At 33.0% G+C, this 21,841-nt stretch overlaps 1 protein-coding gene across 1 annotated transcript in view; it reads right to left on the bottom strand.

Moving 5' to 3' along the window:
* LOC143084296 (uncharacterized) overlaps window positions 1–15,303 on the bottom strand; it is a 30,759-nt gene extending 15,456 nt beyond the window's left edge. The window contains exons 1-3 of the mRNA XM_076260708.1: window positions 15,177–15,303; window positions 14,010–14,288; window positions 12,113–12,339 (exon numbers count right to left, since the gene is read on the bottom strand). Coding sequence (XP_076116823.1) covers window positions 12,113–12,339; window positions 14,010–14,226 — 444 coding nt within the window. The 5' untranslated portion in view covers window positions 14,227–14,288; window positions 15,177–15,303. The remainder of the gene's footprint in view (window positions 1–12,112; window positions 12,340–14,009; window positions 14,289–15,176) is intronic.
* Window positions 15,304–21,841: the final 6,538 nt, after the last annotated feature.

The raw sequence follows: 21,841 nt of genomic DNA on the forward strand, positions 1-21,841 counted from the left end.
CCCCTAATTCATAAACTGTTGTGACCTCAACTCCAAAAATCAATCCCAACCTTCCTTTTGTGGTCATAAACCTTGTGTTAAAATTTCATTGATTTCTATTTACTTATACTAAAGTTATTGTGCGAAAACCAAGAATAATGCTTATTTGGGCCCTTTTTTGGCCCCTAATTCCTAAACTGTTGGAACCAAAACTCCCAAAATCAATCCCAACCTTCCTTTTGTGGTCATAAACCTTGTGTTAAAATTTCATTGATTTCTATTCACTTTTACTAAAGTTAGAGTGCGAAAACTAAAAGTATTCGGACGACGACGACGACGACGCCGACGCCAACGTGATAGCAATATACGACGAAAAATTTTTCAAATTTTGCGGTCGTATAAAAACAGTTAAATTTCCTTAAAATTACCAATTCAGGGGCAGGAACCCAACAACGGGTTGTCCGATTTATCCGAAAATTTCAGGGCAGATAGATCTTGACCTGATAAACTACTTAACCCATGTCAGATTTGCTCTAAACGCTTTGGTTTTTGAGTTATAAGCCAAAAACTGCATTTTACCCCTATGTTCTATTTTTAGCCATGGCGGCCATCTTGGTTGGATGGCCGGGTCATCGGACACATTTTTCAAACTAGATACCCCAAAGATGATTGTGGATAAGTTTGGATTAATTTGGCCCAGTAGTTTCAGAGGAGAAGATTTTTGTAAAAGATTACTAAGATTTACGAAAAATGGTTAAAAATTGACTATAAAGGGCAATAACTCCTAAAGGGATCAACTGACCATTTCGGTCATGTTGACTTATTTGTAAATCTTTCTTTGCTGAACATAATGGCTGTTACAGTTTATCTCTATCTATAATAATATACAAGATAATAACCAAAAACAGCAAAATTTCCTTAAAATTACCAATTCAGGGGCAGCAACCCAACAAAAGGTTGTCAGATTCATCTGAAAATTTCAGGGTAGATAGATCTTGACCTGATAAACAATTTTACCCCATGTCAGATTTGCTCTAAATGCTTTGGTTTTTAAGTTATAAGCCAAAAACTGCATTTTACCCCTATGTTCTATTTATAGCTGTGGCGGCCATCTTGGTTGGTTGTCCGGGTCACCGGACACATTTCTTAAACTAAATACCCCAAAGATAATTGTGGCCAAGTTTGGATAAATTTGGCCCAGTAGTTTCAGAGGAGAAGATTTTTGTAAAAGATTACTAAGATTTACGAAAAATGGTTAAAAATTGACTATAAAGGGCAATAACTCCTATATGGGTCAACTGACCATTTCGGTCATGTTGACTTATTTGTAAATCTTACTTTGCTGAACATTATTGCTGTTTACAGTTTATCTCTATCTATAATAATATTCAAGATAATAACCATATAACGGCAAAATTTCCTTAAAATTGCCAATTCAGGGGCAGCAACCCAACAACCGGTTGTCCGATTCGTCTGAAAATTTCAGGGCAGATAGATCTTGACTTAATTAACAATTTAACCCCATGTCAGATTTGCTCTATATGTTTCGGTTTCAGAGTTATAAGCCAAAAACTGCATTTGACCCCTATGTTCTATTTTTAGCCATGGCGGCCATCTTGGTTGGTTGGCCGGGTAACCGAACACATTTTTCAAACTAGATACCCCAATGATGATTGTGACCAAGTTTGGTTAAATTTGGCCCAGTAGTTTCAGAGGAGAAGATTTTTGTAAAAGTTAACGACGACGGACGACGCCGGACGACGCCGGACGCCGGACGCCAAGTGATGGGAAAAGCTCACTTGGCCCTTCGGGCCAGGTGAGCTAAAAAAGTACTCGTTTATACATTTTAACAAAATAGAAAAGATCAGAGTATTTGGTATAACTTCCCGTCACAGATATTTCATATCTGTACATCTAAAATGAAAACATACACCTAATATGATACTTTTGAGATTGACATACCTAGTGCAATTACGACAGGAACATACATAATATTGTGCATAGGGTATTGCTTTAGCAATGTATATATAGTGTAATGCTTTAAATTTAACTGGTGTAAAATTAATGATATAACCAGGTGCTCCGCAGGGCGCAGCTTTATACGACCGCAGAGGTTGAACCCTGAACGGTTAGGGCAAGTATGGACACAACATTCAAGCTGGATTCAGCTCTAAATTTGGATTGTGATTAAATAGTTGACACAGCATAGGTTTCTGACACAGAATGAATGTGTTCTAATGAACTTAAAATTTTTGTTTCTCTTAGAGCAATTCACTATGCTGTTGAATATTAATCCTCTCAAAAAAATGTTTGAAGAAATTTTCTTTTTTATTTATGAAATTTCAAATGAGAAAAATTGAACCCAATTTTTTTAATCACATCCCCCTTTCCCTTATTCCAAAACTAATCTCAATTAAAATTTCTAATGGAGTTTGCAACAATAACTACTCATTTAAATACATCATAAAATATTAAGATGTAAAAAAACTGCTTGTTATCACTGAATGGTAAAGATTATTTTAATTTATAAGTTGGTAGTAAAAAGTGAATATACATTGTATATTGTATATAACAAAGATTTAAGTTGATTCTGGACAAAGAAAGATAACTCCAATTAAAAAAAAATCTTGCTATTGCACAATATTTTGCAATTAGATATTTCTTGCTTACTATTCTGGACAAAGAAAGATAACTCTAATTAAAAAAAATTTTGATATTTCACAATATTGTGCAATTAGATATTTCTTGCCATTGCGCAATACTGTGCAATTGAAAAGACTTGCTATTGCACAATACTTAATATAATAATTTTAGATCCTGATTTGGACCAACTTGAAAACTGGGCCCATAATAAAAAATCTAAGTACATTTTTGGATTCAGCATATCAAAGAACTTCAAGATTTCAATTTTTGTTAAAATCAGACTAAGTTTAATTTTGGACCCTTTGGACTTTAGTGTAGACCAATTTGAAAACAGGACCAAAAATGAAGAATCTACATACACAGTTAGATTTGGTATATCAAAGAACCCCATTTATTCAATTTTTGATGAAATCAAACAAAGTTTAATTTTGGACCCCGATTTGGACCAACTTGAAAACTGGGCCAATAATCAAGAATCTAAGTACATTTTTAGATTCAGCATATCAAAGAACCTAACTGATTCATTTTTTGTCAAAATCAAACTAAGTTTAATTTTGGACCCTTTGGACCTTAATGTAGACCAATTTGAAAACGGGACCAAAAGTTAAGAATCTACATACACAGTCATGACAGTTAGATTCAGCATATCAAAGAACCCCAATTATTCAATTTTGATGAAATCAAACAAAAGTTTAATTTTGGACCCTTTGGGCCCCTTATTATGTTGGGACCAAAACTCCCAAAATCAAACCCAACCTTTCTTTTATGGTCATAAACCTTGTGTTTAAATTTCATAGATTTCTATTTATTTATACTAACGTTATGGTGCGAAAACCAAGAAAAATGCTTATTTGGGTCCCTTTTTGGCCCCTAATTCCTAAACTGTTGGGACCTAAACTCCCAAAATCAATACCAACCTTCCTTTTGTAGTCATTAACATTGTGTTTAAATTTCATTGATTTCTATTCACTTAAACTAATGTTATTGTGCGAAAACCAAGAATAATGCTTATTTGGGCCCCTTTTTGGCCCCTAATTCCTAAACTGTTGAGACCAAAACTCCCAAAATCAATCCCAACCGTTCTTTTGTGGTCATAAACCTTGTGTCAAAATTTCATAGATTTCTATTAACTTAAACTAAAGTTATAGTGCGAAAACCAAGAAAATGCTTATTTGGGCCCTTTTTGGCCCCTAATTCCTAAAATGTTGGGACCAAAACTCCCAAAATCAATACCAACCTTCCTTTTGTGGTCATAAACCTTGTGTTAAAATTTCATATATTTTCATTCACTTTTACTAAAGTTAGAGTGCGAAAACTAAAAGTATTCGGACGCAGGACGACGACGACGACGACGACGACGACGACGACGGCGACGCCGACGCCAACGTGATAGCAATATACGACGAAAATTTTTTCAAAATTTGCGGTCGTATAAAAATGTACCAAAGACGACCCTATGAGAATGTATCATGTTCGATGCTTTAAAATTTTACCTAATGAAATTATATAAGAATGTACTCGTGTAATGCACAGAGATTATTCATAATGTATTGCTACACGGGTTTACCTAGCGTAGAGCAATACCAATATAGCCTCTGCATAATGCAAATGCATAGCTTTCCTATAAATATAATATGGAAAAATAAGGAGATGTGGTACGACTCCCAGTGAAACAACTACCCCCCACTGGTAAAATGAAGTCGATATAAGCAATAACTATAAATAACCATACTGTTTTCACAACTAAAGGGGGAAAAAACATAATGTGTAGGCCACAAAAGACTCAGCCAACATGAAACATGCGAAAAAAATCCAACGAGAAAATCAACGGCCTTATTTTAAAAAAAAATATTTACGGAAAACAAATACCATGTTGTGATGTGACAACTTTTAAGTTTAATACTGAATATTTTTTTAGGCCTAATTTGTTTATTTTTTTTTTTTTTGTTTTCTGTCTTTGTTCCTCCGACTTGTAAGTGTTCCACGTACTAGTGGTCAAATTATTATCTTGCCTTATCTTTTATATGAATATAAATCATGTCCTAAAATTTTCAATTGCAAAAAATACGAACATGTCAACATGTTATTAATCTATAATTAAATTCACTTGGTCATTCATTAATTATTTGTAATCTATAAAATATAAAACTTTACGATGAGTAGTGTGTGTTTTCGTTCAAAACTACGGCTTTTTAAAACGATATTGTTGGTTAAATTCAGGTTTCATTTTTTATTAGCATGATTAATTTGATATCAATAGAAGTAGAATTGTTACATGCTTATTTGTTAATAATTTTGTTGTGAGGTGTTTTTACTTTCTGTTGATATCATAAACACGAAATACCTTCTCCTACGCGCCTAAGACAAAAATAGTGTATTAAAGTTAGGCTGCACAAAACAATATAATGTTTTGATTTCTAACTGGAGGTTGCATTTCTGTAAATATTGACAATGCAATTTTCCATAGGAACTCCTTTTACAGCTAAAACTGTACCACTTTTACTATGAAGTTTTGAAAAAAATCTTATCCTACAATTGAAAGTTCATATGCACCACAATTTTTTCAAAGGTCAAAATATAGGGCTGTGCAGCATATTTTCAACGTTTATATATGCCCTGAACTTCTCAGAGTTTAAACTAACACTAATTTTCTTAACTAACCCTACCTCGAATGAAAGGTTACCACAGATTTCAAAGTAAACAATATGCACATGTTTATTTACTGGTAACATTCCCAAGTTATGTGTCTGTGAGATGGAACACAGAGAGCATAACTAGGAACTAGTATGTAAACAAAATTAATTTTTTATGAATAATCAAGATCTCCCAAAAAGAGGCGTGTTTTGAGAAACAGCTGTAATTACAAAGTGCAACCTGGATTAATTCAGATAATTTCTATGAGTTTATAGACAGCATATAGGCGTGCATGTTGGATTCATTATAGACCGCAAAATGTGGTTTCTCTTTCGTGTGTCCTTTCTTGGCGTAAGGGAAATAACTTGCGTAACTAACGACGAACGTTCATTGATGAGTCTTTTGTAGACGAAACACGCGTCTGGCGTATATACAAAATTTAGTCCTGGTATCTATGATGAGTTTATTTAATTCTGTATTCCGCTGAAGGCGTGTAATTATGTACACTATTCCTTCAGTGATTATCAAGAGTTAGTTGATCGTTATGGAATATTTGTTTCAAATATATGATAGAGAATATGTTCCAAACGTCAGAACTACAATCCAGTCCCTTTTTCAGGAATATTACCCACTGAATTAGACTTGTTACCAGGTTTTTACTAGCATAAGCAACACAACAGGTGCTACATGTGAAGCAGGATCTGCTCAACCTTCCGGAGCATGCTGTGATCTCCCAGTTTTTGTCGGGGTTCATGTTGCTTAGTCTTTAGTAATTATGAAGTGATTTGTGTACTATTGTTTGTCTTTTTATTCTTTAGCCATGTCGTTGTCAAATTATTTTCGATATTTGAGTTTAAATGTCCCTCTGGTATCTTTCACCCATCTTTCGCACAATGATTACTTTAAGGATATAATATAAATATTTAATGTAACATCACGTAAACACATGAAATCCTGCTTTACTGGAGAAAAAAACAATGTTGGACTGTGTGAAAATAAAATCAACAGGAATGAAGACTTTCCTATGGAAATTCTTGTTATTCTTTAAATTTCTGGTCATTTTTGCAATTTGTCAATTGAACATGAATGAGGGAGCATGGCCAACCAATATCCATTGACATGAGATGTGTCAATGCTTATACAATTGCTTACCAAATATCATACATAGACTTATCATAAGACGTTCCACTTGAACTAACCATACTAACCTAATCACAAACCTTAACATGTAAACAATGTTAAGTGAATAGACCAAGACAAAGGATCAAATTATCTCCATGGAAATAAGATGTGTCAATGATTATACAACTGCATACCAAATATTATTGATTTACCTTTAGTAGTTCCCTATAAACTGATATAATCACAAACTATACAAAACTGTTGACGCTGCCATAATCATAAATACACAGATAAATTCAGCATATTAAAGAATTCAACAGTCAGGGGACTTACTTAAACAAGTGATTTTCTAAATCACTGATTCAAGTAACATTATTTCCATAAAGGTTGGAAGTTAGAGTTGTCTTTCTTTAATAATCACCTATTTAAGTAGTACAAATTAATCACTAGAAGAAGTGATTTAATATTAGTGTAGCTTTAAATATAGAATACTAATGATCCAGGGACTAATTATGTTTCTAAACTTATCAGAACCAACATCTGTGTTGTCTAGGATGACCAGGTCATTTCAGGTGATGACCTTGTACTGAATCTAGGATAATGACATAAAAATCACTTGTTTAAGTATCAGACCTCAATTTCCTTCCCAAAAATCACTTCTTTAAGTATCATTCTTTTAATAACCCCCACTAATTTTAACACCCCCAAACAGTGAAATTTTTATGGCGAACAGTAGAATTTTATTACATAATCTGAAAGATGAAACCTTGAACTTCACAGGAAAAATACTCCCACTGCTGTGAAAAATCTTTTAAGAAAGTATCAGTTCATTATGTAAAGCCATTATTATAGCATTTTTTCAACTAAAATAGAATTTTCAGGTAAATGATAGCATCAAAGGCATAAACCTTGCTACTTAAAAGAAGCAAAAAGTTCATATTTTTTTAATTTTACTAATTAAAAGATGGTTTTTAAACCTATGTGTTTAAAATTTTGAAAAAACTACAAAATCCCAATTTGTGACAAAACCTCGAATTTGCTACTCAAATAAGTGATTTAAAAATCACTTATTTCAGTAAGTCCCCCCCCTGACTGTTCAATACTTTGAGTTAAACCACTTCTAATTGGCCAAGAAATAAGCAAATAATACAAAGTATTAGAAAATAAAAACCAATAAAAAAAAATATATAAAAAAGAAGCAGGAAGTCAATTGAATCCTGCAAACGATATTGACGAAATCTCAGAGGGATTGGAATACTTCAAGCTTTGCATTGTTCATGTTGTTAAGGACAGACAAATAATTGATTTCAAGACTATGAACAATAAATACGGAAAAATAAAAAATTTAATGCTACAGTTTTGTGAAATTAGAAATATATATTTCTATATTGAGTTTGCTACACTTTATTTACTTTTTTGTGCGTTTATCTGATGATTTTATGTCAAACAAATGCAGTTTAATACAAGAGCACAATTTGTAGAAGTGGTTTTCACAAGTATGAAATCATGGATATGGTAAGTTAAACTAGAGGCTCTAAAGAGCCTGTGTCGCTCACCTTGGTCTATGTGAATATTAAACAATGGACACAGATGGATTCATGACAAAATTGTGTTTTGGTGATGGTGATGTGTTTGTAGATCTTACTTTACTAAACATTCTTGCTGCTTACAATTATCTCTATCTATAACAGTACTTTCTGTGGAAAATGTTATTGAAAATCTTCAAATTTTAAGAAAATTGTTAAAAATTGACTATGAAGGGCAATAACTCCTTAGGGGGTCAATTGACTATTTTGGTCATACTGACTTATTTTTAGTTCTTACTTTGCTGTACAATATTGCTGTTTACAGTTTATCTCTATCTATAATAATATTCAAGATAATAACCAAAAACAGCAAAATTTCCTTAAAATTACCATTTCAGGGGCAGCAACCCAACAATGGAATGTCCGATTCACTGAAAATTTCAGGGCAGATAGATATTGAGCTGATGAACAATTTTACCCCCATGTCAGATTTGCTCTAAATGCTTTGGTTTTTGAGTTATAAGCCAAAAACTCCATTTTACCCCCATGTTCTATTTTTAGCCATGGCGGCCATCTTGGTTTGTTGGCCGAGTTACCGGACACATTTTTTAAACTAGATACCCCAATGATGATTATGGCCAAGTTTGGTTAAATTTAGCCCAGTAGTTTCAGAGGAGAAGATTTTTCTAAAAGATTACTAAGATTTACGAAAAATGGTTAAAAGTTGACTATAAAGGGCAATAACTCCTAAAGCGGTCAACTGACCATTTTGGTCATGTTGCCTTATTTGTAGATCTTACTTTGCTGAACATTATTGCTGTTTACAGTTTATCTCTATCTATAATAATATTCAAGATAATAACCAAAAACAGCAAAATTTCCTTAAAATTACCATTTCCGGGGCAGCAACCCAACAACGAAATGTCCGATTCATCTGAAAATTTCAGGGCAGATAGATATTGAGCTGATGAACAATTTTACCCCAATCAGATTTGCTCTAAATGCTTTGGTTTTTGAGTTATAAGCCAAAAACTGCATTTTACCCCCATGTTCTATTTTTAGCCATGGTGGCCATCTTGGTTTGTTGGCCGAGTTACCGGACACATTTTTTAAACTAGATACCCCAATGATGATTATGGCCAAATTTGGTTAAATTTAGCCCAGTAGTTTCAGAGGAGAAGATTTTTCTAAAAGATTACTAAGATTTACGAAAAATGGTTAAAAGTTGACTATAAAGGGCAATAACTCCTAAAGCGGTCAACTGACCATTTTGGTCATGTTGACTTTTTTGTAGATCTTACTTTGCTGAACATTATTGCTGTTTACAGTTTATCTCTATCTATAATAATATTCAAGATAATAACCAAAAACAGCAAAATTTCCTTAAAATTACCATTTCAGGGGCAGCAACCCAACAACGAAATGTCCGATTCATCTGAAAATTTCAGGGCAGATAGATCTTGACGTGATGATCAATATAACCCCATGTCAGATTTGCTCTAAATGCTTTGGTTTTTGAGTTATAAGCCAACCAGGTGCTCCGCAGGGCGCAGCTTTATACGACCGCAGAGGTCGAACCCTGAACAGTTGGGGCAAGTATGGACAAAACATTCAAGCGTGATACAGCTCTGAATTTGGATTGTGATCAAATTTTTGACATTACATGGGTTTTTTTACACAAAACAAATGTCAAGATTTTACAAATCAATTAAAGATTTCTTCTTCAAACTTATTTAAATCTAAAATTAAATAGTTGACACAGCATAGGTTTCTGACACAGAATGAATGTGGTCTAATGAACTTAAAAAATTTGTTTTGCCTTTGAGCAATTCACTATGCTGTTGAATATTAATCCTCTAAAAAAAATGTTTGAAGAAATTTTCTTTTTATTTATGAAATCTGAAATGAGAAAAATTTAACCCCCCCCCCATTTTTCTTTTCACATCCCCGTTTCCCTTTTTCCAAAACTGATATCAATTCAAATTTTCTAATGGAGTTTGCAACAATAACTACTCTTTTAAATACATCATAAAATATTAAAATGTAAAATAAAGTGCTTGTTATCACTGAATGGTAAAGATTGGTTGGTAGTAAAAGTGAATATACATTGTTTATTGTATAAAACAATAAAAAAAACTTCATCAGCAACATTTAATATTGGCAAATTTCCAATGAAGTTATTTACATAAAGTTATTGGCAAATAAAAATAGAAAATGACATCATAGTCATGTCTGGCAAATGTCCAACATACATTATCTAAAAACATTTTAGATAAGATAAGGAAAAAAAGCTTCATCAGCAACATTTTATATTGGCAAATTTCCAATGAAGTTATTTACATAAAGTTATTGGCAAATAAAAATAGAAAATGACATCATAGTCATGTCTGGCAAATTTCCAACATATATTATCAACTACTATTCTATACAAAGAAAGATAACTCCAATTGAAAATTAATTGCTATTGCACAATATTGTGCAATTAGATATTTCTTGCTATTGTGCAATACTGTGCAATTGAAAATTTCTTGCTATTGCACAATACTTGATATGGAATCCTGATTTGGACCAACTTGAAAACTGGGCCCATAATCAAAAATCAAAGTATATGTTTAGATAAAGCATATCAAATAATCCCAAGAATTTAATTTTTGTTAAAATCAAACTTAGTTTAATTTTGGACCCTTTGGACCTTAATGTAGACCAATTTGAAAACTGGACCAAAAATTAAGAATCTACATACACAGTTAGATTTGGCATATCAAAGAACCCATTTATTCAATTTTTGATGAAATCAAACAAAGTTTAATTTTGGACCCCCATTTGGACCAACTTGAAAACTAGGCCAATAATTAAAAATCTAAGTACATTTTTAAATTCAGCATATCAAAGAACCCCAAATATTCAATTTTTGTTAAAATCAAACTAAGTTTAATTTTGGACCCTTTGAACCTTAATGTAGACCAATTTGAAAACGGGACCAAAAATTAAGAATATACATACAGAGTTAGATTCGGCATATCAAAGAACCTCAATTATTCAATTTTTGATGAAATCACACAAAGTTCAATTTTGGACCTTTTGGGCCCCTTATTCCTAAACTGTTGGGACCAAAACTCCCAAAATCAATCCCAACCTTCCTTTTGTGGTCATAAACCTTGTGTTTAAATTTCATTGATTTCTATTCAATTAAACTAAAGTTATTGTGCGAAAACCAAGAATAATGCTTATTTGGGCCCTTTTTTGGCCCTTAATTCCTAAACTGTTGGAACCAAAACTCCCAAAATCAATCCCAACCTTCCTTTTGTGGTCATAAACCTTGTGTTTAAATTTCATTGATTTCTATTTACTTATACTAAAGTTATTGTGCGAAAACCAAGAATAATGCTTATTTGGGCCCTTTTTTGGCCCTTAATTCCTAAACTGTTGGAACCAAAACTCCCAAAATCAATCACAACCGTCCTTTTGTGGTCATAAACCTTGTGTCAAAATTTCATAGATTTCTATTCAATTAAACTAAAGTTATAGTGCGAAAACCAAGAAAATGCTTATTTGGGCCCTTTTTGGCCCCTAATTCCTCAAATATTGGGACAAAAACTCCCAAAATCAATCCCAACCTTCCTTTTGTGGTCATAAACCTTGTGTTAAAATTTCATTGATTTCTATTCCTTTTTACTAAAGTTAGAGTGCGAAAACTAAAAGTATTCGGACAACGACGACGACGACGACGCCAACGTGATAGCAATATACGACCAAAAAATTAAAATTTTTGCGGTCGTATAAAAACTGCATTTTATGTTTATGTTCTATTTTTAGCCATGGCGGCCATCTTGGTTGGTTGGCCGGGTCACCGGACACATTTTTTAAACTAGATACCCCAATGATGATTGTGGCCAAGTCTGGTTAAATTTGGCCCAGTAGTTTCAGAGAAGAAGATTTTTGTAAAAGTTAACGCAGGACGACGATGACGACGGAGGACGACAACGGACGACGGACGCTGGACGCCAAGTGATGAGAAAAGCTCACTTGGCCTTTCGGCCAGGTGAGCTAAAAAATATGATGTCCAATCCTGGATTGGCTATTTTAATAGATTTACTGTCAATTTTAATGATTGTATTGTTCTTGTATTCAGTGTTCTTAATTTTCTGTACACAATCATTTAAATACATGCAATATTCTATAATCATTGATACATATGTAACACTTACATCAGATATATTACTCCATGCTGTATTGAAATCAGCAGTGGCTATTTTGTTACTATCATGAGCTAATATATTTCTGTACCATTTAATCCTTGCAAAATCAGCTCCTGGAGTTGTCTCCACAGGTAGTGGAAGTCTGTCGAATCCATTGATTGGCTTAATAATAGATGTCAAGTTTCTAATCAAGCAAATCATCAATGTTACATCAAAAGTTGTTGAATCAGGTACACCTGTAACATCAAAGTATTAGAATAATGCACACAAAAAGTATCAAAATCTAGTAAACATGTGTAATATACTAGTAAAAGGAATTAAAATCAGGAACACTTGTACTAAAGATACTTCTATTACATCAAAACGTCTGTAACATCAAAAGATGTTTAATCAGTCAAACCTGTAACATTAAATTAATTAGAAACAGGTACTATAACATCAAAAGTGTTACAAACAATTAGCCATTGAACATCTTCAGTTAGTATCGTCCTAAAATTGAGAATTGGGCATTTTGTTAAATAACACTGAAAACAGTCAGGTGTACATTGGCTTACAGATATGTACACTTTTCAATGATTCTATACCATGTATACACCAAATACAATATTTGAACAAATACACAATATACATGTAGTGTCTATTACCAGCTAAAATTTAATAATTACATTAGATGTATGTTTCATTATTATATGGTATTCTGATTGGCTAACAGCAATCTCGCGTCAATCCTTTTAACACGAGCGAAATAAAGAACTGCACCTTGAGTGTATGATACTCCGGCACTTTTTCAACGAATAAAATTACATTACTCCTCAATGTCATATCAAAACGGTATAAAAATAAACAACTTAAGGAAGGTTATTTTGATAGACATAAACCAATCACAAAGATTTAAGTAAAACTGCTCAAAGCAATTTTTGAGTTATTGTCCCAAAAATTAGCAAATTCCCCTTTTTAATGAATAACATCCTATTCCTTATAAATGTTTGAAGTATTTATAAAAATCAAGAGACCTCATGTCAATAGATATAAATAATTCACCAAAATTGCATACAAATTGGTTAAATCATTTTATGAGTTATTGTCCGACATATTGACGACGGACAGACAGACTAACACAACAGATGGACATACAGACAAACAAAGGTGTAGCATAATATGTCCGGAAAACGGTCGTATATTAAACATCTCACAGTAGTAAGTTCAAGATGGCTTTAGCCAGGGTTGAGCAGAATTGATGGCAAGAAATTGATCACACATGCTTTTTCTATATGCCTTTTTGTGTGTTTTGGTTACATATGACGTGGCTCTGTATATTTTTTTTGTGTTTTTGGTCTATGATAATTTCTGTATTTTTGTCTTTCGTTTTTTTCTAATGGCCTTTGTGTTCCTTTTCATGTCTTTTTTTATGTGACGTGGCTTTGTACTTTTTCATCAGGCCATTGTGTTATGGTAATTTTTTGTTTATATATCTGTTTGTTTTATAGTAATTAAGATATCAACACAACGTTGACGGCTGTACCCCTGTTATTGACATTTTTACCAATTATGTATGTTTGTTTTGTTCACACATGGTTGTGTAATTGACTTTTATACAACTGTCATACAAGTTAGAGGTTTATCTATCTGTAAACCAATGTAAAATCCACCATTTTGTACACAAGAAAATGCCTTTACCGAGTCTGGAATGACTGATAGTTGTTGTTCATTCGTTTAGTGTGTTCTGGTGTTGCCATTTTATTAGAAACTTTCCGTTTTGAAAATTCCTTGGAGCTCAGTATTTTTGTGTTTTACTATGCACTTTATATTCAACATAGGATTGTTGTTGGGGTTTTTGCATTCATATATATATTAACAGTTTTTAATACGAACTATATGTGTTCCTTATAAGTCAATTTAAACATACCATTTGTTGGAAACAAACAATTCCACTGTGCCTGGTTTAAAACTCTTCTGAATTTCAAGTTATCAAGAGTATTGTAGTTAGTATTGAGCGTTGAAGGTAGGTAGGTAGGTGGAAATGTTCTGTCAAAATAAGTACGAATTGCTCTGGGTGCCACTCCTTTCAATAACAAAGCTAATCGAACATAATTCTCTTCTTCTTCCGAGAGTGGTGCCATCATTTAAAAATCTTCGTTTGTACAATTGCAATTTATTACATTCTCTAGTTCTGGTCAATCCCTTCCTGTAAAAAAAAAATAATATAACTACACAAAATAGCCTTGAGAGTGCTTAGATACTTAGGTTTGTCTGTACTCAGAGTAAATTTTGAGATGAAAATGCATTCATTTTAGTCGAAGGGTCCAAATAAACCTTAAAGCTATGTTACCTTATTTTCATATTGGTTATTTTTTTTACTTGTAAAGTCAAGATGAAAGATAAAATCATTTTTAATGTTTTTGGTGAAGATCTGGATTCAAAATATTTTTTTTGTCCTCTGCTTCAGTGCTTGAACAGATTTTTTTCCCATCAATTTGGAAATAAGAATATATTTTTTAGGCAAAATACTATAACCCCCTCCTGCCTTTTGAAGTTCAATGATCATTCCCTAAACATTTTCAATCTGAACTTATAATTTTATTTTATACAAAAACTATATATTAATGTAGCCTGGGGCATTCGTCCTGAAAATGCATGAAATATTTGACACTGGACGTTAAACAACCAACAACCAATCAATATATATATAGGATATAGTATAGTCTTAGTATAAAGCTGCCATTAAAAGTAGCGCCTTCCTCATATTATCGTTGATTTGTCAACAGTCAAGTCAATGCACTATTATTGTCTAGATATAGGAATACACTTGCCAAAACTTGATTACAAAGTTATTAACACAAAACCAATCAAAAGTGGGCGCGAACGTGTAGGGTGCGAAAGTGAAAGGGGGCGAATGTGATGGGGTGCGAACGTGAATGGGCGCGAACGGACCCGGATTCACTTTATATTAAACCGGGTGGTTGCTTGATCATTTTGATAGCCTACTTGGACGCCAACCTGTGTGTATGAAATACCGGAAGTAAGTACTGTTGATTTACTATGTTTAAAATTGTCAAAAATAACTTTTTTTTACCACAATTTTGACTTTTCAATGCGACATTCTACTTTCGTTTGTTATGTCCACCATTTTGCATTAGTACGCCGATCACATGATCAACTGATTAACCAATAAATGTGCAGTTTGTGTACAATAGGACATTCCAGTTAATTTCTGATTAACCAATAAATGTGCAGTTTGTGTACAATAGGCCATTCCAGTTAATTTCTAACAGGTGGGGATGGATGGGGAGATTTTTTTTATATACCTACCAGAAATAAATATAATGAAAAACTACCTATCAAATCTAAAAATTAAGACCTATCAGATGTAGGAGTTTCTGTTGAAATTGGGTGGATTGGCTCTCATGGGAAAAAGTTAGACAGCAACCATTTGATTTTCGGGGGGGGGGGGGGGGGCTATGTTTTTTTTTGAAAAAAAAGTTTGTTTCCAGTTTTTGGAGAAAAAAATAATTTGTTTTTGATACCGATACCGATCCTTAGATATTAAAAGGAAATGAGGATATTTCATTGTTATGAACTGATAACGATGTTCCGAACATCGATACTCCCGTATTTATACTGTTGTTTTGCCGAGAGCATACCTGTCAAATAGTGTACTGTATATACTCGTATAGTGTGGAAATTATTTTAAACATTGCTAATTCAATGATGCATAGAGGATAATATGAAACATTGATATATCTCCGTACTCAAGTGTATTATATAATTACCGATAATGTGTGTAAATTAGTGTACATAGATGTGGTGGTGGAATATCGACTACTCAAATGAGGTTGTCCCGAAGTGGACGGAGAAAGATTTCCTGGTAAGGTAAGATTCTGAGAAAAAAATATTGTTTGTTTCACCCTCAGCTGCCACTATATGTAATGCTAAAATTGAAAGAAAAAAATTGTTTTCGACTTTTGTCCAGAAAAAAAATACCTGTACCAAGTCAGGAATATGCCAGTTCTTGTCCATTCGTTTTTTGATGCGTTTTGTTATTTGATTTTGCCATGTGATTATGGACTTTCCGAATTGATTTTCCTCTAAGTTCAGTATTTTTGTGATCATTACTTTTTTTTTGGAGAGCATGTTCCAGCCACTTTTCATTTATATGTAGTGAATGTATTTTTTCCCCCTTTTAAATGGAAAACAATGGTTGAACAAGAAAATATCCATGGAGCGTATTTAAGGGACTTTATTCTTTCGTCTTTTGAAATGCAGACCGATTTTGATTCAGTTACAGATGCAGGGGATATGATTAATTCTGAAAACGTGGTTCATCGTCAGACATCAACACTGAAATCAGATGAAGCAAGTGCTAACGTTAGCGTTCGTCCAAAATTACCTTCATCTACGAACATTGTGAGTGAACTTGACAATACAAAACAAAATTTTGGAACGTGATTTATTGGCGAAACAACACGAGCTCCTTGTAGAGAAGAAAACATCCGGTGGTGAATCTTCAAGAGCCAAAACGAAGGACAATGGTAAAAAAGTTAAAACATTAAAGCTCCAAACGCTGAATGAGTCACGGGATAAAGACAAAGTTGGAAAACCAGGGCCGAAACTAGGGTTCAAATTCAGGGGAGGCAGGGATTTGGGGCCGCCGACTGAGTGAGGTCCCCAAGAGGGGGTGGTGGGTGGTAAAATGGCTAAAAAGGACCCGTTTTCCTTCGATTTCCTTACTCTAAGAGACATCAGTATTGTTTGAAGTTGGAAACAATTTTTATGCAAAAACAAGCTGAGATTGCTGTTTGGGGTGAGCCAAGGCTCCTTCTTAAATGCTGTTATTTGGCCTATAATTATTAACATTAAATACATTGTGACCATGGATTTTTTTCTCAATATGGCTATAAATGACCCGTTTTTCTTCGATTTCCTTACTTTAAGAAATATCAGTAATGCTGGATCCTGGAAGCAATTTTTATGCAAACATTTATTACCTGTATTCAAGGACGTTTAACTAACATACGTCCTTGCTGTATTTAAAGATATTTTTATTAGAAATCAAACTGGTAAGTTAAAAAAAAAAACATATAAAGCAACTAAGATCATGGAACGCAAGATAATTTTTTTTTATCGAGGACCTTGAATTTCAATATTGTTGAAAGCTGAACAGACATGTATATAACTAAAAACAAGGACTTTAAATACAGTCAAGTATGTACTTAGTATAGAAAGTCCCTGAACGAATGGGGGTGAACTACTAAGGCATTAACCATAATGTTCTCGTACGATCGGGAGAAGCGGTTAAAACAGCTGATTCAGCCGGTAACGAATTCCCGATATCATAAAAGATTCACAATTCAAAGGGAACTTCCTCTGCTTAATTGAGCCCCTAAATAAATGTGAAATTAGAACAGTCAAGTTTTAATCAAAATTGTCGAAAGCAAAGTTTCATATGTGTTTTCGTACGAATACTGAATAACAGACGGACGACCACACAAAAAAAAACAACCAAAATACAAATACTGTAACGGTTCACTTTCGATCAAAAATCCGGAAAATGACGCATATATCACGTACCTAACACTGTTAAAACTGTAAACTTGTGTTTTTTATTATATAAATTCAAGTTCTTGGTGTACATAATGTCAAAACTTCATTTTATTACTTTAGAACTGCCTCCCCTGCCTCATAGGTAGTTACGGCCGCGAAAACGGGCTAAAGAGCTTACTCGGCAGCTGATTAATCAATCTTCGTCCTCTTCCGATGATTCTGATTCTACTTCTTCAAATGATAACAACGAGGATAAGGACAAAACCCAAATCAAAGGTAATGATTTACCATATTTAATGTTCAAAGACAGACAAAAACGCACAGCAGTTTCCGGTGAAGCAAGGGCTGCTAAGGATAGAGTTAAATATATGATGTACCATGAACAAGGCCGTTCTCTCGTCACCCCCCTCACATCGTCTTCATCTACACCGACCAAGACAATTTTCAAGGATAAGCCGGTTATTAATCGCAATCCAATTTGCGGCGCATATCAAGTGGGAAATTGTAGTCGTTCCGGGCACAGTAGTGCCTGCACACATGTGGATGAACTAATTTCTTCTAATACTGTACATGCATTATTTCTGTATTATTTTGTAACCGGAGAGCACAAATTTCATTACAAAATTGCTTGTCTCCACCGGAACTCGAACCCGGGACCTCTGTGTTACGAGACAGCGCGCTAACCGACTGAGCTAAGAAGTACTTCCTTAGCTCAACCGCTTACTGCTGACTAAGTATCTACTATAAGTTTTTCTAAGGGAAGCAATCCCGTCACATTTCCCCCCACCTCAAGAGTCATTATACTCTATAATGATGATATTTTCATCTTTCTTATATTCATATTTTAACCTGGCTAGGTAATTCTTCTAACCGTGGGTTATTATTGTTCACTGGTGGTAAGCGGATGGTCGTAACTAAAAGTTACGACCATCCGGATCCGGAGATGGGAGACAACTCTAGGGATAAGTTTTTCTTTTCCGATTTTCGTGCACTAAAAGGTTCATTTGAACCAAACCGCTTGTCTCGTACATACTATTCGGCAGTCCGGTGATATTAAAACCAAATTTGATGCATTAAAACATTCCAATTTTCGTAAAATAGTCATTCAAAAATTCAAGCATGATGGTCGTAACTTTAAATGTGTGATGGTCGTAACTTCAACTATAGTATTTTGGATGATGGTCGTAACCGACACAAGATGGTCGTAACTTTGAAAGATGACCGTAACTCGAGTATTCAGACAAACTTATATTAATGTATTTTAATTGTTAAGGTAATAGACTCAGATGTAATATATGATTTGCTACAAACAATACTATTTGTAACTCTGGTAATGATATGCAGAAATCAAGCTAGAGAATTATTAAACATACACATTTCTGATGGATTTCAAACGCTCATTTTATAGGAGCAACAGTGAAAACTAATAAATAAAAATAAATAAATAATCTTTATTTCAAGAGGATGATCCCATTAGTTAAAACTAACCTTCCTGAGAGTCCTCAAAATAATAATAACTTAGTTATAAGTACACACAGTATTATAAAGTTATATTATACACAATATACAATTATAATGGAAATAATAATGAAAAGGCATATTAATTTGCACAATTGATGAAAAATTTGTAACATTTTGTTTTAAAAGATACAAGTGATCACTCATTTTGATTTCATTTGGTAAACTGTTCCATATTTGAGAACCTGAATATGTAAATGTTTTCTTTAAAAAAATTGTTTTTGGTTTTGGAAGATTTAATAGTTTTTTATCAGCTGAACGTAAGTTATAGTTTTGATTATCAGTAAAATGAAAATTTTCTTCTAAATAGTTAGGAACCATACCATTAATTGATTTAAATACAAGTATTGCCTTTTGGTATTGAATTCGTTTTTCCACATTTAACCAGTGTAAACTATTAAACATTAAACTGGATGATGTCATTATGTCAGCTTCTACTATAACCCTAGCAGATTTCTTTAATAATTTATTAAGTTTATCTATTCCACTCTCACAACAACTTCCCCATATATTGCAACAATAATCAAATAATGGCAGAATATAAGCATTAAAATAGATAATACGTATATGCATAGGTAAATATTTTCTTATCTTTTGTAATAAGTTGATTCTATTTGATATAGTAATTGACATTTTATCTTTTTGCTGACTCCAATTAAAGTTTTTGTCAATATATAAACCAAGTAGTTTTTCACAATCTACATTTTCTTTTTGTTCATTTGAAATATTGATATCAAAACTGTTTCCAGTTAAACAAAGCCATTGTTTTGAACCAATAATCATTGATTTACTCTTTTTTGGCATTTAATTTCATACAATTTTGCGAGCACCAGTTTTCAATTACATGAATATCATTTTGAAGGTTAGAAGCTAACTGAATTACATCATTACCTTTACAATGTAATGTAGAATCGTCTGCATATAAATCTATTAATGAATGTTCTATATTAAGTGGTAAATCATTGATATATAAAATAAATAACAAAGGGCCCAGGATAGAACCTTGTGATACACCAGTTTTTCTGCATTTAGTATTAGACATGACGTTATTGACCTTAACTTGTTGGCTTCGTTCAAACAAGTATGACTTAAACCAGTCAAGTGTACTATTAGAAACATTATAATATTCAAGTTTTTTCAATAAAATTATATGATTAACCAGATCAAAAGCTTTCTTTAAATCTAAAAATATAACTCCATTTATCTCTCCATTATCTTTTTTTGCTAACCATTCATCTACTAATTTAGTATGTGCAGTAGTATACGAATGTTTAGTTCTGAAACCTGACTGTGTAGTATTAAGAAGGTCATTACTATTTAAAAAAAAAATACAAACTATTAGCTATATGTCGTTCTATGATTTTAGATAGACAAGCCAAAACTGCTATTGGTCTATAATTATCAGGATTACAGGCCTTGCCAATTTTAAAAATTGGGCATACTCTTGCAGTTTTAAAAATACTTGGAAATTTACCATAATTGATGTTTAGATATATGTCAAAGCTGGTAAAATGACATTGCTGCACATACTCAAAAAAATTGGTCCGACATCATCTAAACCAGTTGCTTTCGACTTGTCAAGTTTTTTTAAATACATATTTACATCTAAAATGCTCATTTCTGGTATAATGAATTTTTCACTACCCCTTTGTAACTTTGATTTTACAAATTTATTAAGTGCATCAATTTAATCAACTCGCATTAAGCCAAAAAGTATGTTAGGGTTGAGAATTGATATATTTTTTTCTGTACGTTAAGGCATTAAATTATTAAATGCACGTGTATTCCCTTATATTTGTTTTTAGTATTTTTTTATTACGACTTTTTTTTTATCTGCAATCATGTCGGCAGATGAAATTATTAAACGTACAGTCTGAACAATCATCTTTAAATCATTTATTGCAGCTCTTATGTCTTAGAGTTTTTGAGTCTTTGTTTACTCCTTGACTTTTTTTAAATTGTTATTGTCTTATAAACTATTGGCCTTCAAATATTCGTCTTTTGGTCGTTCATGAGGAAATAGAATCCACAAATGCACTTCTGAGTCAGGGTTGAGTTCAATATCGTAGCTGCTACGTAGTGCTACGTAGATCTTGACGATTGAACATGCAGCTATAGACTAGTTGTTACATAGATATTGATAGCAGCTACGTAGCCGCTACGATATTGAACTCAACCCAGGATTTTATTACGTGTTGTCGTTATTTTTTATCGATTACATAACGATTATATATTGCTGTATAGTATTGATATTAGTTCTAAGTATTGGTACGGAATGAAAACTGAATCTATGGTGTCGCAATGATCATTGTGTTAACTTCGAAAGTAGGAAAGTTGTTGATATATATTTTACACTGCTACATGCACTGAATTTAAGAGTAAAATAAAATACTTGTTTGTAGCCAGGATAATGTTACAAAGACTTAGGTCAAACTAAATGTACTGCGGCAATTATTACATACAAATCCCGGTATGCAGGTTGAAAATCATGTGTAAGTTATATGTTTACATTGTATGAATGGCTACAAGCTACTCATGGACTTCGTCATTGGGCATTACTGTGCACCTGATTATCAGCTTGATTTCACCAAACAACAATATGACGTCTAAGCATCCAGGCTAAAAATAAAGCGTATGTTCTTTTTAAAACTCAGGTACGGACCTGCGAATTCGCGGGTA

This window comes from Mytilus galloprovincialis, chromosome 7 (assembly GCF_965363235.1).
Source record: "Mytilus galloprovincialis chromosome 7, xbMytGall1.hap1.1, whole genome shotgun sequence".
In the NCBI taxonomy this organism is placed as follows: domain Eukaryota; kingdom Metazoa; phylum Mollusca; class Bivalvia; order Mytilida; family Mytilidae; genus Mytilus; species Mytilus galloprovincialis.